Genomic DNA, 16820 nt, shown 5'->3' with positions numbered 1-16820 from the left:
AGAGAGAGAGAGAGAGAGGGGGAGGGTGGAGGCAAAGAGGGAGTCCAGGAGAACATGATAGAGAGAAGAGATAGCAGGGCAGAGGAAGAAAGAAAGGAGGCCAAAGAGATACAGAGAGATACAGAGAGATACAGAGGGTTGGAAGTAGGAATACACAGTTGAGAGAGCACAAGAGGAAGACAGACAGACAGCAGTGCAGGCAGACAGACAGACATCATTGCAGACAGACAGACAGACATCATTGCAGACAGACAGACAGCAGTGCAGACAGACAAACAGCAGTGCAGACAGATAAAGCTTGAAATTGAAAGGAACTAAAGCTCTCTGCTCTTCTCCTTGGTGACCAGGGCTGACAGACAGACAGACAGACAGACAGACAGACAGAGGCATGTCCACCCAACCGGGTCCCCAGCACAGGGTCTTGTTCCAAACCCCGGGTGAGGAGAAGGTGGAAGAGGAGCCTCCTCAACGCAGACTGGGAAAACTCACGGTCAAGTACAACCGCAAGGACCTGCAACGGAGGCTGGACATCGAGGAGTGGATCGACGGGCAGCTGCATCTCCTGTTTGACTGCGAGGTAACTTTCAGCTATCTTCCGATCTAGGGTCAGCTCCTTTTACACCGGTGATGATCTTTACCATTGTGGTGTAATGTATCAAAGCTAGTCCTGGACCAGTATCTTATAAGGGCATGATGTAAATATAATGGTGAAGTAAGCAAGCTTAAGTTTAGACAAGGGAGTTCCCATAGCGACAGTCGCCTGGCAGAGAAGGGGAGAAACGGAGTGGAGGAGAGGTGAGGGAAGAGGGGAGAGCGCTCCCTCGTTTCTACTGTGAATAATTCCCACTGAAAGGATAGAGAGGAAGAGATAGAGGATGATGTATAGAAAGAGAGGGAGATGACTAAAGAGACTTTACTGGAGAGAGCATTTGGTTATGTGTGTTTACCTGGCATTCACAGTTGTCCTATCCGCTGGTCCGGGGTCAGATACGCTGGTCCAGGGTTATCTTCCTAATAGTCAAGGTTAGGAATTGTGTTGTGTAATCTGATTTTAGATCTGTGGTTAGGGGGGCAACTTGAGCTGCTCAGTTACTGTACTGTTACTGTAGTGCAGATGACTAGTGGGTCAAATCTGAAGTAACTAAAGTTAAATTAGATCCTATTTTGATTACTCAGACATGGTTATGACATTTAAAGCAATTCAGAATGTGTATTGCCCCATTAGTTGGTCCTGTTTTGTCTCTAACATTGGCTAAATGCGCATTATGGCTTTATGGGTCATTCATTCATTCATTCTCTGTGGCCACCTGTGTTTAGTACAGTAATGTCCAATTTTATCCACAAGGAGCCCTGTGTGGGTTCAGGCAATCACAGTCTTCAATCAAGACTAGTTGAGATATCAGCTGTCTTACTGCTTGGACTGGAGTAAAAGCCTGCACTTTCACAGTTCAGTACTTCGATTATTTCATGCTGTGACAGGATCTAGCTATCTTGGTATATTTCTCTGTTGGTTTCCAGACCAGACAAACTGAATTGGGAACCTGGGTGAGGCTGGCTATGAGGGCTTTATTGATGATTAGTCCCGGAACCAGAGGGAGCTCGGTCCAATTATATCCTCAGCTGTGGCAATTTGATTACCGGGCCCCTAGGAAACGCAATGGAAACGACCATTTGGGCTCCAGTTTTGGCTCCTTGTCAGTGTACCGTATAACTTTTGTTTTGGGAGATAAACGATAGATAGATAGATAGATAGATAGATAGATAGATAGATAGATAGATAGATAGATAGATAGATAGATAGATAGATAGATAGATAGATAGATAGATAGATAGATATATAGATAGATAGATAGATAGATAGATAGATAGATAGATAGATAGATAGATAGATAGATAGATAGATAGATAGATAGATAGATAGATAGATAGATAGATAGAAGATACTGTAGATGCCTGTGGAAACAGATTCAGGATCAGTGTATCCTCACCCAATCCTAACATTAACACATATCAGTATATACATATTCATATTATGTGACTCATGCAGAAATTAAACCAACTTCCATAGTGCGATTTAAAAAAAAGTCTAAAATCACATGTAAGTGAAGTACTGTAGGTAAGGTTCTCTAAAATTCTAATATTTCTACTTTGCCCTCCTGGAGGACATTGTCAGGAAAGATGTATTTTCTCACATGACCTTGGGACACAGTTGGCCCTTAGCCAGTGAAGCCCATATGGAAGTAAATAACTGGTGGCAAAAGACCCCAGTGTTTGAGGGAGAAAAGGGCCCAGTCAGGGTTCAACCACGGCCTCATGTCACAGGCAGCGTGGGTGACAATAGAGTCGGTATGCTGGCCCCCATCCAATGTCCCCTTTGTCCCCATTGTAAGAAAGTCCATAATAACAGTTAGCCTGAAGCAATGCACTGTATAGTACAAACATATTTTTAAAAGATGAATGAAATACAATGGATATGCATCTTTAGTACTAACACCATGTCCAGTAGCTCTGATTGAAAGATAAAAGTTGATTATTAAAACTCAAGCTGCTTAGTGTAATGCCTCACATTTGTATGGGTAGAGAAGTACAGTGAACTGGCCTGAGAAACCACCAACAGCTTATTATCATATTCCCTCAAAAGAATATTGTTAATTTTCTAGAAAGTTTTCTAGATATTTCGTCCCTGGTAGGCACTCATTGTTGTCTCTGAATAGTTGTTTCTTTGTTCCTATATGAATGGAAATACCAAAGTAGTGTACAACAGACTGTTGTGGGTTCTAATCAAGACAAAGCCATTTAATCTTCACATTCTCCAGGATGACCTTGCCAGATCAGAGGGATTGGACCCTCATTGCATTCATGATCAATTATCAGATAGCATAATGATTTTCCAAGACACTGAGGTTAGAAATAGTTCATACATGATTGAGAAAAGGGTGGAAAGATCAAGACAATAATAATCTACTTTTTACTCATATAGTAAATACTGTAGCATTTTCCCAAGTAGCAGTCTGTATGTGTGTTCTATTTGATTTATGCCAGGGGAAAGAAAGTAGGAATGGAGTAAAGGAGCTTGCCAAGCGATACAAGGAAAGTCTGAAGTGGTTTGCTATTGGGGAAAAAACTAAAGTAATCTGGACTTTATTAATACTCACAAAACTAAGAGGAAACCATTTTAGAAGCAGAAACAAAGCCATTACCCTATGTTATGCCACAAAGGTGGTTTAAGCTTCCAATAACACACAGGTTAGAGGTCACATTCTTTTTTGTGTGTGGGATTCATTCCAAGAAACAAAATGGCTGACTTATTGACTTCCCCCTGCAGAGAAAATTCTCTCTGCATGCTACGGCAGGTAAGCGATTACCTCCATCAGTTAGCATACCAAGATTTAACATGTTTGCCCACAGTGTAGATAAAGGCACTGAACGTTTCTTGCTCAAAGATTCTTGACTTGATTAATATTCTGGGGATCAGATTAATTTCTCAGCTATTTGTGCTTAAACCTCCTCTTAGCTTCACGCGGTGAATGACATTGGTTTCCCAATACCTACACTAACTTTACCCCTAAATTATAGAACCTGAGCTTTAATGGTTTAGTAATGGTTGGTTTCAGATGATAGAGTACTGATAATGAGAGTATGGTGTTGAATGCAGGCAGGGATGGTACATACATGCCACCAGTGGCGGCTCCTGAAAAAATTCTCAGGGGGGCAATTTTTCTGATGATTTAGGTGACCTACACACATTTTAAAAAAGATATGTCCAGCAACAACATGAAGACAGGGGCAGCATATAAGTCAATACCAGAAGCATTTATTGACTGATCTCAAAAGTGTTGGCTTACAAAAGCAAAATAAGTTATCACAGTAAAAATAATCAAGGGTGTTCTTTCACATTCCTCAACACTGCATAAACAATATGCATTTCCATAAAACACCTCATCTAATTGTGCCACAAAGTTGACAAGTCCAAGAAAAATACCAGGGTTGGTGGAGCCCTCAGTTTCATCTTTGCCTCGCAAAAGCTAACTCAAACACTCCGCAAAACTTCACACACTGGATTAGCCGGCTGAGGATGTGGCGGTTCTTGCTAACCTCATCGTTGTGGCGGCGGACAGCTAGCCTGTATCCCTCATCCAGTTGAGTGGCAATGTTCACTCTCCCCAAAGCAGACAATCTCAAACAGCTATCCATGTGGGTCTTTGACAGCTCATGTTTCTTAATCTTTTCTGAAAGATGGTGCATGTCCGTTACACCAGTCGCTGTCCAAGCGGTGCTGTCTGCCGTGCCGCCTTCAGGGTGAAAGAGTAAGCAGGGGTAGCAGAAGACTGCATTAGCTACATCGCAGCCTGCTAGCCAGGTTTTTCGTTCGTACCAATTTTTGGAAAATCCTCGGGTGTAGGACTTTCCCCCTTTAGTAGAAACCTGTTGAATTATTAAATTTGGTCTGGGGTCCTAATTGTTTCGTTGCCAATTTATCTTGATTTGTTCGCCGACAAAAAGGAACTTCTTTCAAAGAGACAATCGAGTTGCACTGAACGCTAGCCATCTTGACAGTAGTACGTGAATTGATTGACGCTGCTACCCGCTCTTTTCTTAGTTACGTTCATGGTTATGTTATGTATGACGAAAGCGCGTAAGTGCAAGCCCTCCCCGGAACCCATAGAGATTGTATTGAAAGCTCTGATATTTGAAAAAAAAAGATTTTACATGAGAGTCTATGAGAGACTTCTGGGGCGATTTTCAACCTGACTGAAATCGCCCCAAAAGGGGCGGGGCCATTTGAAGCACGACTTTAGCCTGATTGGACATTTAGTGGCAGATCAGACGTCTAGATTAGAACACTGATAACTACTGTTGCCGTGATATAATTGATTAGAAAAAAAATCCCTTCCTTTTCCCGTTTGGCAGTGCGTCGCCCATATCGCCCTAATGAACACACCGCCCCTGCATGCCACACAAACACAATCTATGAAACTAGTTCTAGCTGCAGTTAAATTCCACAGGGTTTTGTAATACAATGTGTGTTTTAAAGAGAAAAATTGCAAAAAAGATGTCAAGCTACCGATAAGGTCTACCCTTGGAACCACACGTGAATTAAGGAATAACCTTCAATAATTCAACACATGACCCTAGGGGCGTTGACGTTAAGTAAGTACCCTTATAGACGTCTGTGTCGAAATACCCCACATCGTAACCTTAAGCATCAGCTGCAAATTACCTTGATTGGAACCCCTGTACTTTAACTATAAAGCGATGTCTGTGTGGATTTGAATAGAGTTTAATAGACAGCTACAGACGTAGGACCTTAATTTGATCAACCTTTTGTTGCTGAGAATTTTCGTGCAAAGCAGGACATGCAAACTTGTAGTGTATTTGAGTTTTAAAATGGCTTCTAACGATTGTAATTTTCACTTTGAAATTTGACTTGATTTGCGCTAATTAAAAATGTATCAACCCCTACAAAAATGTCCATAAATTATAATCCACATAATAATTCACATTTCCTGTTGCTGCAAGATTATTTTCCTGCTGTAACAAACTGGCTCAAATTATGATCCTACATCTGAAGTTTACCACAGGAGGGGTGAACATAACTTTAAAGCTCCAAGGTTATACAAATATTAAACATTAGCTAATGTATTGCATTTAAGGGATAATGGCCCATTAGCTCGCAGGGCTAGCCTTATCTAGCATTATAGCCTAATGATCTTCCTTGTCCTCGCTTTACGATCATTACTTCTAAGAGTCTGACTGTGCTGACAAGCTTGCTCTGGCTTTCCAGAGTTGTGATGCTAATGGGCTGTCTAGTAGATTTATATGAGCCAGAGCCAGACTGGATCAGAGGGACTACATTTAGTTACGGTTCCAAGGGGACAAAAAGTACATCAAATCAAATCTTATTTGTCACATGCGGTGTAGACCTTACTGTGAAATGCTTACTTACAAGCCCTTAACCAACAATGCAGTTTTTTTTAAGTAAGAAAATATTTGCACAAAAAAAGAAAAATAGAATAAACTAATGTTTAAAAAAAAACAGTTACAAAATAAAATAACACTAACGAGGCTATATACAGGGGGTACCGATACCGAGGCAATGTGCAGGGGTGCAGGTTAGTCCAGGTAATTGAGGTAAAATGTACAGTGAATTCGGAAAGTATTCAGACCCCTTCCCTTTTTCCACATTTTGTTACATTACAGCCTTATTCTAATATGGATTAAATAAAAATCCTCATCAATCTACACACAATACCCCATAATGACAAAGCAAAAACAGGTTTTAAACATTTTTGCTAATTTTATTAAAAATGAAAAACAGATACTTATTTACATTCAGTATTCAGACCCTCTGCTATGAGACTCGAAATTGAGCTCAGGTGCATCCTGTTTCCATTGATCATCCTTGAGATGTTTCTACAACTTGATTGGAGTCCACCTGTGGTAAATTCAATTGATTGGACATGATTTGGAAAGGCACACGCCTGTCTATATAAGGTCCCACAGTTGACAGTGCATGTCAGAGCAAAAACCAAGCTTCGAGACAGGATTGTGTCGAGGCGCAGATCTGGGGAAGGGTGCCAAAAAATGTCTGCAGCATTGAAGGTCACCAAGAACACAGTGGCCTCCATCATTCTTAAATGGAATAAGTTTAGAACCACCAAGACTCTTCCTAGAGCTGGCCTCCCGGCAAAACTGAGCAATCGGGGGAGAAGGGTCTTGGTCAGGGAGGTGACAAAGAACCCGATGGTCACTTTGACAGAGCTCCAGAGTTCCTCTGTGGAGATGGGAGAACCTTCCAGAAGGACAACCATCTCTGCAGCACTCCACCACTCAGGCCTTTATGGTAGAGTGGCCAGACGGAAGCCACTCCTCAGTAAAAGCCACAAGACAGCACACTTGGAGTTTGCCAAAAGGCATCTAAAGGACTCACAGACCATGAGAAACAAGATTCTCTGGTCTGATGAAACCAAGACTGAACTCTTTGGCCTGAATGCCAAGCGTCACGTCTGGAGGAAGCCTGGCATCATCCCTATGATGAAGCAAGGTGGTGGCAGAATCATGCTGTGGGGATGTTTTTCAGCAGCAGGTACTAGGAGACTAGTCAGGATAGAGGGAAAGATGAACGGAGTAAAGTACAGAGAGATCTTTGATGCTCCAGAAGGCTCAGGACCTCAGACTGGGGTGAAGGTTCACCTTCCAACAGGACAACGACCCTAAACACACAGCCAAGACAACGCAGGAGTGGCTTCGGGACAAGTCTCTGAATGTCCTTGAGTGGCCCAGCCAGAGCCCGGACTTGAACCCGGTCGAATATCTCTGGAGAGACCTGAAAATAGCTGTGCAGCAACGCTCCCCATCCAACCTGACAGAGCTTGAGAGGATCTGAAGAGAAGAATGGAGAAACTCCCCAAATAAAGGTGTGCCAAGCTTGTAGCGTCATACCCAAGAAGACCCGAGGCTCTAATCGCTGCCAAAGGTGCTTCAACAAAGTACTGAGTAAAGGGTCTGAATACTTATGTAAATGTCATTTTGTGTCACTTTTTTATTTATTTTTATGAATGTGCAAAAATGTCAAAAAAACAGTTTTTGCTTTGTCATTATGGGGTATTGTGTGTAGATGGATGAGGGGAAAAACAATTTAATCAATTTTAGAATAAGGCTGTAACATAACAATGTGGAAAAAGTCAAGGGGTCTGAATACTTTTCGAATGCACTGTAGGTAGGGGTAAAGTGACTATGCATAGATAATAAACAGCGAGTAGCAGCAGCGTAAAAAAAGGGGTCAATGCAAATAGTCCGGGTAGCCATTTGACTGTTCAGCAGTCTTATGGTTAGGGGGTAGAAGCTGTTAAGAAGCCTTTTGGACCTAGACTTGGCGCTCCGGTACCGCTAGCCGTGCGGTAGCAGAGAGAACAGTCTATGACTAGGGTGACTGGAGTCTTTGACAATTTTTAGGCCCTTCCTCTGACACCGCCTGGTATAGAGGTCCTGGAAGGCAGGAAGCTTGGCCCCATGATGGCCCCTACCCTCTGTAGCGTACTACCCTCATTGGTCTATAACTATATCTGTTTTGATTGGGCAGAATATGCATTTGCTCCTTGATGCCTTCTCAGTTAGTGGACCTAACTAAGAGAAAAAATAAAGGAAGTTAAAGTTGATAAAAATGTCACTACAATAAGCTAGAACGTCTTTTGGAGGCATCCCTGTTTTATCTCAACCTAACAGAAAACAAACAAGGGAAGGCCTAACTTCCTTCTTTCCCACAACTTCCTGTTCCGGAATGGTACAAAAACAACAACCTTAATGCAGGAGATGACAACTGTAGATTAAGAGGTTCATAATTAGCCCGTTTGTCAGTTATCATGCAAAATACAGTGGGGAAAAAAAGTATTTAGTCAGCCACCAATTGTGCAAGTTCTCCCACTTAAAAAGATGAGAAAGGACTGTAATTTTCATCATAGGTACACGTCAACTATGACAGACAAAATGAGAAAAAAAAATCCAGAAAATCACATTGTAGGATTTTTTATGAATTTATTTGCAAATGATGGTGGAAAATAAGTATTTGGTCAATAACAAAAGTTTCTCAATACTTTGTTATATACCCTTTGTTGGCAATAAAACAGGTCAAACGTTTTCTGTAAGTCTTCACAAGGTTTTCACACACTGTTGCTGGTATTTTGGCCCATTCCTCCATGCAGATCTCCTCTAGAGCAGTGATGTTTTGGGGCTGTTGCTGGGCAACACGGACTTTCAACTCCCTCCAAAGATTTTCTATGGGGTTGAGATCTGGAGACTGGCTAAGCCACTCCAGGACCTTGAAATGCTTCTTACGAAGCCACTCCTTCGTTGCCGGCGGTGTGTTTGGGATCATTGTCATGCTGAAAGACCCAGCCACGTTTCATCTTCAATGCCCTTGCTGATGGAAGGAGGTTTTCACTAAAAATCTCACGATACATGGCCCCATTCATTCTTTCCTTTACACGGATCAGTCGTCCTGGTCCCTTTGCAGAAAAACAGCCCCAAAGCATGATGTTTCCACCCCCATGCTTCACAGTAGGTATGGTGTTCTCAGCATTCTTTGTCTTCCAAACACGACGAGTTGAGTTTTTACCAAAAAGTTATATTTTGGTTTCATCTGACCATATCACATTCTCCCAATTCTCTTCTGGATCATCCAAATGCACTCTAGCAAACTTCAGACGGGCCTGGACATGTACTGGCTTAAGCAGGGGGACACGTCTTGCACTGCAGGATTTGAGTCCCTGGCGGCGTAGTGTGTTACTGATGGTAGGCTTTGTTACTTTGGTCCCAGCTCTCTGCAGGTCATTCACTAGGTCCCCCCGTGTGGTTTTGGGATTTTTGCTCACCGTTCTTGTGATCATTTTGACCCCACGGGGTGAGATCTTGCGTGGAGCCCCAGATCGAGGGAGATTATCAGTGGTCTTGTATGTCTTCCATTTCCTAATAATTGCTCCCACAGTTGATTTTTTCAAACCAAGCTGCTTACCTATTGCATATTCAGTCTTCCCAGCCTGGTGCAGGTCTACAATGTTGTTTCTGGTGTCCTTTGACAGCTCTTTGGTCTTGGACATAGTGGAGTTTGGAGTGTGACTGTTTGAGGTTGTGGACAGGTGTCTTTTATACTGATAACAAGTTCAAACAGGTGCCATTAATACAGGTAACGAGTGGAGGACAGAGGAGCCTCTTAAAGAAGAAGTTATAGGTCTGTGAGAGCCAGAAATCTTGCTTGTTTGTAGGTGACCAAATACTTATTTTCAACCATAATTTGCAAATACATTCATAAAAAATCCTACAATGTGATTTTCTGGATTTTTTTCCCTCAATTTGTCTGTCATAGTTGACGTGTACCTATGATGAAAATTACAGGCCTCTCTCATCTTTTTAAGTGGGAGAACTTGCACAATTGGTGGCTGACTAAATACTTTTTTTCCCCACTGTAAGTTGCAAAGTCATTTTGAGGTTTGAAAAATGTATACGCTGTACTCTTGGTTGTGGTTCTCGAAAACCATTTCAGGGCCCAACCCATATTCTCCATTATCCTCATTACTGCTGTTGAAAAGCAACATCTCAGCACAAATTATCTTCACGCATTAATAAGATGAAAAATTCTGCAGCGTCGAATAAGAACCTGTTTGTCTTTCCGTAAGTGTACAGGGAACATTAGGTGCACTTGCGTTTTTGTTTTCCCGGCTGTTTCACTTATTCATAATGTCAACAGTCATTTCCCATCTTCTACTGTCGGGATTGGCAGCCATTTTGGCTCATTAGAGGAATTGTAGGTACAATAAGGAACATATTTAATAGTATAGGACAACATACTCATGAAATAATCATTGAAACCTAAGGGTCATTTCCATGGAAGCTAATTTGCAAGGGAAAGTGTTCTCTGGGTAAATCTTCAGATCTTTTATTATATCTATTAGCCCTCTTTATGCCTAAACGTCTTCCTGGAGATCTACATCCACATTTTGTCAGGAGAAGTTTGCGATAGTTTATGTTAAAATGGAAGAACAGTGGGAATAGGAATTGTAGAGTTATAGGTGCACAATATATTCTCTTTTTTTTTGTGGTTGTTTACTTTTAAAGTATGTCATTGGCTCTTTGATAGCTGTGGCTGCATGATTAGTGGGACAACTGTGGTCCACCAAAGCCCAGTGTACGCCATGGAATGTTGGGCTTGTTGGCCGTCAACACAAAAGACTAAGTGTCTGAACTAATATCTGTGCGTGACTGTGTTGGTCACAAAAATGCTTTCACTTCCTATCAACATGGAAATCTACTGGCAAAAGTTTTTTTTTTTTTTTTTTATCAGAATTTACTTTGTTAATTTCACAGTGATCATTGTGTGTGTATTCATCCATCAACAATCAGGTTAATGAAAATTGTTGAGTGAGAATGCAAAGGATGCCCTTTCTCAGAAGAAATACAGTAGTCTACGGTTGCCAGAGAGGACATTCAGACTCAGAGTAATAATAATAATATGCCATTTAGCAGACGCTTTTATCCAAAGTGACTTACAGTCATGCGTGCATACATTTTTGTGTATGGGTGGTCCCGGGAATCGAACCCACTACCTTGGCGTTACAAGCGCCGTGCTCTACCAGCTGAGCTACAGAGGACCACAGCCTTTTGTCATTGGTTAAATGTATTATTAGTGTAAATGGAGAGTTATCTTGCTGACATTTGGGTTCTTGTTTTATTCTAGTTTTCTTTTGTTTGTGTTTTACCCTTTTTCAGGAGGAGGATATTCCGGAGTTAGAAATTGACATCGATGAGTTGCTGGATATATCAGACGCAGAACAGAGATCAAAGCTACATGTGAGTGCAAAATCTGTTCAGACCTGGGTTCAAATACTATTCATCTTCCTGCAAATACTGTAGCTGTGCTTGATTGAATTTGTCTGGCAATGGAACAGTCCCCAAAGTGCAAAACTAAGCCCATCTGTCACTGACAGGTTCAACCAAACGCTCAAACTATTTGAACAAGAACTAAAACTATTTGAACCCTGTTCTAAATCTGTCAAAAACACCTTATGTTGTTTGAATAAAGAGTCAGAGTGACAGAGTTCATGGTTTCCCAACTCTATTTCTACAGGACCTTCTTCAAGAGTGTGGCAAGCCCAAAGAGGTAAGGAAGCACTAAACAAATTGCATTGACAGTCCAATGATACAGGCAATCTTTTTAAAGGGAGGCAGATAGCCTCGAGGTTAGAGCGTTGGACCAGTAACCCAAAGGTTGGTGGTTTGAATTCCGGAGCCGACAAGGTGAAAAATCTGTCGCTGTGCCCTTGAGCAAGGCACTTATCCCCAACTGCTCCAGCGGTGCTGGACAACGGTGATACTGGCTGTGACCCCACTCCCTGCGGGTGTCTCAGGGGGAGTTAGGATATGCAAGAAACACATTTCCATTACACACTTGTACAAGTGTGTAACAGGACATAAACTCAGCAAAAAAAGAAACATCCCTTTTTCAGGACCCTGTCTTTCAAAGGTAATTTGTAAAAATCAAAATAACTTCACAGATCTTCATTGTAAAGGGTTTAAACACTGTTCTCAAATCAAATCAAATCAAATCAAATCAAATTTTATTGGTCACATGCGCCGAATACAACAAGTGCAGACATTACAGTGAAATGCTTACTTACAGCCCTTAACCAACAGTGCGTTTATTTTAAACAAAAAAAGTAAGAATAAAACAACAACAAAAAAAAGTGTTGAGAAAAACAAAGAGCAGAAGTAAAATAAAGTGACAGTAGGGAGGCTATATATACAGGGGGGTAACGGTGCAGAGTCAATGTGCGGGGGCACCGGCTAGTTGAGGTAGTTGAGGTAATATGTACATGTGGGTAGAGTTAAAGTGACTGATTCTCATGCTTGTTCAATGAACCATAAACAATTAAGGAACATGCACCTGTGGAACGGTCGTTAAGACACTAACAGCTTATAGACGGTAGGCAATTAAGGTCACAGTTATGAAAACTTAGGACACTAAGTCTTTCTACTGACTCTGAAAAACACCAAAAGAAAGATGCCCAGGGTCCCTGCTCATCTGCGTGAACGTGCCTTAGGCATGCTGCAAGGAGGCATGAGGACTGCAAATGTGGCCAGGGCAATAAATTGCAATGTCCGTACTGTGAGATGCCTAAGACAGCGCTACAGGGAGACAGGACTGACAGCTGATCGTCCTCGCAGTGGCAGACCACGTGTAACAACACCTGTACAGGATCGGTACATCCAAACATCACACCTGCGGGACAGGTACAAGATGGCAACAACATTTACATTGTAGTCATTTAGCAGACGCTCTTATCCAGAGCGACTTACAGTTAGTGAGTGCATACATTTTCATACTGGCCCCCCGTGGGAAACAAACCCGCAACCCTGGCGTTGCAAGCGCCATGCTCTACCGACTGAGCTACGGTTACACCAGGAACGCACAATCCCTCCATCAGTGCTCAGACTGTCCTCAATAGGCTGAGAAAGGCTGGACTGAGGGCTTGTAGGCCTGTTGTAAGGCAGGTCCTCACCAGACATCACCGGCAACAACGTCGCCTATGGCCACAAACCCACCATCGCTGGACCAGACAGGACTTGCAAAAAGTGCTCTTCACTGACGAGTCGCGGTTTTGCCTCACCAGGGGTGATAGTCGGATTCACGTTTATCGTCGAATGGAATGGCCATTACACTGAGACCTGTACTCTGGAGCGGGATCGATTTGGAGGTGGAGGGTCAGTCATGGTCTGGGGCGGTGTGTCACAGCATCATCGGACTGAGCTTGTTGTCATTGCAGGCAATCTCAATGCTGTGCGTTACAGGGAAGACATCCTCCTCCCTCATGTGGTATCCTTCCTGCAGGCTCATCCTGACATGACCATGACAATGCCACCAGCCATACAGCTCGTTCTGTGCGTGATTTCCTGCAAGACAGGAATGTCAGTGTTCTGCCATGGCCAGCGAAGAGCCCGGATCTCAATCCCATTGAGCACATCTGGGACCTGTTGGATCGGAGGGTGAGGGCTAGGGCCATTCCCCCCAGAAATGTCAGGGAATTTGCAGGTGCCTTGGTGGAAGAGTGGGGTAACATCTCACAGCAAGAACTGGCAAATCTGGTGCAGTCCATGAGGAGGAGATGCACTGCAGTACTTAATGCAGCTGGTGGCCACACCAGATACTTACTGTTACTTTTGATATTGACCCCCCCTTTGTTCAGGGACACATTATTCAATTTCTGTTAGTCACATGTCTGTGGAACTTGTTCAGATTATTTCTCAGTTGTTGAATCTTATTATGTTCATACAAATATTTACACATGTTAAGTTTGCTGAAAATAAATGCAGTTGACAGTGAGATTGATTATTATCTTGTGAATACCGGTAAAAAACAGTGAATCTTCTGTTGACCCATGCATGACTACTACCTGTTTACCTGGGCCCTCATACACCTGACCCCACCACCTGACCCCACCACACGACCCCTAACCCGAGTGAGACTGCTCTCTAGTGGTGAGAAGTGACAGCCCAAAACAACCACAACTAGACAAACATACACCCTATCAAAATGGCTCTTACAACCACAACATGTGAGATATACTTCCACTAAGTTTCCATAAACACACCTAAAACTTGAGGGTTACTGTGTTGTGCATGCATGTATTGACTGTTTAACCTGTACACAGTATAACCACCTCTCACTCACTAATTTCTCTACTGTTCCCTGACAGGACTTCATTGACGGCTTGCTGTATCGGATGAAGGGACTTCGCAAGATGTCCCTGAAAAAATGAACAAAGTTGGAGTGGAGACCATCTGAAATGAGACACCATCCTCTCTCACCTGTAGCTGTGGATGTGTGAACAGTGACAGTCCTCATGTATCTAGATATATCCTTATGTATCCACAATCTGCAGTATCAGTGTCTATATTAGTGGTTGGCAGCCCTAGACAAAGAGGGTCCTTGTTGGGCAGGTTACACCCTTAACAGTCAATGGTGTTACTACATCAGGGGCCCCCATGGCAATATTTAATCATATATGGCACGATGGCAGATGGATGGTGGATCCATCCACCAATGGACGACCGGTACAGACAGGACTACTTATCACATACTTTAATGCAGGGTTGACTGGGCCCAGAAATTGGCCCAGGCATTTCTATTACACTGCCCATTTTTTCCCTTTGAGGTCCTCACACGGCCCAATTTTTTCCTAGAACCCCCATTATTAGCCAAATAACGATCATTTTGCACACATAAAATGACCAACAATTTAGACATGCCCACTGGGCTAAAGACGGACCAGCCCATCTGGCATTTTCCAGAATTTCCCTATGGCCAGTCCGTCCCTGCCTCTATGTGATAGCATTATATCATAGGACCATTTGGTAACATATATGTCTTACACACATAAGCCTGGTGGGTCTTCCAATGGGGCATCTGTGTAAAACAGAGTTTAAAAATGAGATAATATAGCATAGAGATGTCCTACTGGATTCAAACACCTTTTGGTATCAGTTGCCTCTGAAGTAGAATGAGAGATTATCCAGTCTAGTGTTGATGGATTATCCAGTCTATCGTTTATGTCGATGTTTTTCACTGTTATGTTACAGAAGGGTTCACCAATTCACCAGGGCCTGATTGGTTTAGTTATTCAGTGTTAATGGATACTTCTGGCATTTTTAATAATCCGATCACAGCTTATTTTTATGTTGACATTCTTTTTAATTTTTTTATTATTTGATTAAATGTTTTCTCTGATAAATCCCCTGCTATGACTAGCCAAAGAATGTACTGTAAATATGGTTACTCATATTTTTGTTTAGCTTAAGGTGGTGTTTTAAAAGAAGCAGTGCTGTCATTAACTTTCCCCAACTGTTACATCGGAATTTCAAATGAAATCTTTTATAGAAAATAAGTGTTGTACTGTGATGTTACCTATGATAGTCTGTAAAATATCACCTCAAACAAATTCACTTCAATCCATAAAAGGGTAGTTAGGCATCACAAAATATAGAAGAGCTGTGGACCTGCTAAAGATCCCAATGGGGGATCGAAACTTTAGCTGTTTGTGCATTTCAATAAATCAGTGGAAGCATATCAGAGTTGTGACATTCTTCATTTCTTTACATTAACTACTTATAGGGCGGAAGGTAGCAGAGCGTTGGGCCAGTAACCAAAAGGTTGCTGGTTTGAATACCCGAGCCGACAAGGTGAAAAATCTGTCTGTGTCCTTGAGGAAGGCACTTAACCCTCATTTGCTCCAGGGGCGCTGTACTACTATAGCTGACCCTGTAAAACAACACATTTCACTGCTCCTATCCGGTGTATGTGACAATACAAATATTTAATTAATTGTAATTTATTCCATTTCAGGCAGGTTCAAACTACTCCCAAATGTTCTTACCATTGAATGAGTTTCTGTTATATTGCATTTTCTGACTTCCCGTCTCTCTAGTCTATATTCTACTCTAGGCAAAGCTACTGGCCTTTTATCTATTTATACTGATCAAAAATATAATGGAATGGAATATGGTTTAACCGTCCGGCTCAGAATTTGACACCGTACAGCAGTTGACAGACAACAAAGGTCAAGGGATTACGGGTAGAGACAAGTTAGCCAACGACCACCTCAACAACCACCAACTGATACAAATTAGCTTGTTTTTTTGTTTGTTACGTTTTATAATATAACATACAGTATATACCGTTTTATATATTGTATCATATTACATTAAAGAGCATACCTTTGCAAAACGGTCACAAAATGATATAGCCTATATAGACCGTTTCCCTAACGGGATAAGAGTATAATATCTTTCTTCTTAGTGTATTTTTCTCCTTACCATACTGCATCTTTCTCCTTACTGTAATTACTGTACATGAGTGTCTATCTTTATCCTTACTGTAATTACTGTACATGAGTGTCTATCTTTCTCCTTACTGTAATTACTGTACATGAGTGTCTATCTTTCTCCTTACTGTAATTACTGTACATGAGTGTCTATCTTTCTCCTTACTGTAATTACTGTACATGAGTGTCTATCTTTCTCCTTACTGTAATTACTGTACATGAGTGTCTATCTTTGCCAGATACATTTCACCTGCTCTTATCTAACTATGGAGGAGTAATAGTGAGTTACACTCACTATTGGGGCGGCAGGTAGCTTAGTGGTTAAGAGCATTGTGCCAGTAACCGAAAGGTTGCTGGTTCTAATCCCCGAGCCGACTAGGTGAAAAATCTGTCGATGTGCCCTTGAGCAAGGCACTTAACCCTAATTGCTCCTGTAAGTCACTCTTGATA

General features: G+C 42.0%; 1 protein-coding gene across 1 annotated transcript; it reads left to right on the top strand.

Moving 5' to 3' along the window:
* The first annotated feature begins 213 nt into the window (after window positions 1-213).
* LOC121552390 (protein phosphatase 1 regulatory subunit 14B) lies at window positions 214-15731 on the top strand. Its single transcript, XM_041865278.1, has 4 exons — window positions 214-577; window positions 11263-11343; window positions 11621-11653; window positions 14247-15731. Exons 1-4 carry the CDS (start codon window positions 389-391, stop codon window positions 14307-14309), a joined length of 366 nt encoding a protein of 121 aa, XP_041721212.1. The 5' UTR covers window positions 214-388; the 3' UTR covers window positions 14310-15731.
* The last annotated feature ends 1089 nt before the right edge of the window (window positions 15732-16820 follow it).

This window comes from Coregonus clupeaformis, chromosome 36 (assembly GCF_020615455.1).
Source record: "Coregonus clupeaformis isolate EN_2021a chromosome 36, ASM2061545v1, whole genome shotgun sequence".
NCBI classification, from domain to species: Eukaryota; Metazoa; Chordata; class Actinopteri; order Salmoniformes; family Salmonidae; genus Coregonus; species Coregonus clupeaformis.
The sequence above is the reverse complement of the archived record's forward strand: the minus strand, read 5'-3'. Positions and strand labels throughout refer to the sequence as shown.

Coding starts and splice junctions, on each gene's coding strand:
- LOC121552390 (XM_041865278.1), top strand. CDS start 389: ATGTCCACCCAACCGGGTCCCCAGCACAGGGTCTTGTTCCAAACCCCG. Junction 578..11,262: donor ATCTCCTGTTTGACTGCGAG/GTAACTTTCAGC, acceptor ACCCTTTTTCAG/GAGGAGGATATTCCGGAGTT. Junction 11,654..14,246: donor AGTGTGGCAAGCCCAAAGAG/GTAAGGAAGCAC, acceptor GTTCCCTGACAG/GACTTCATTGACGGCTTGCT.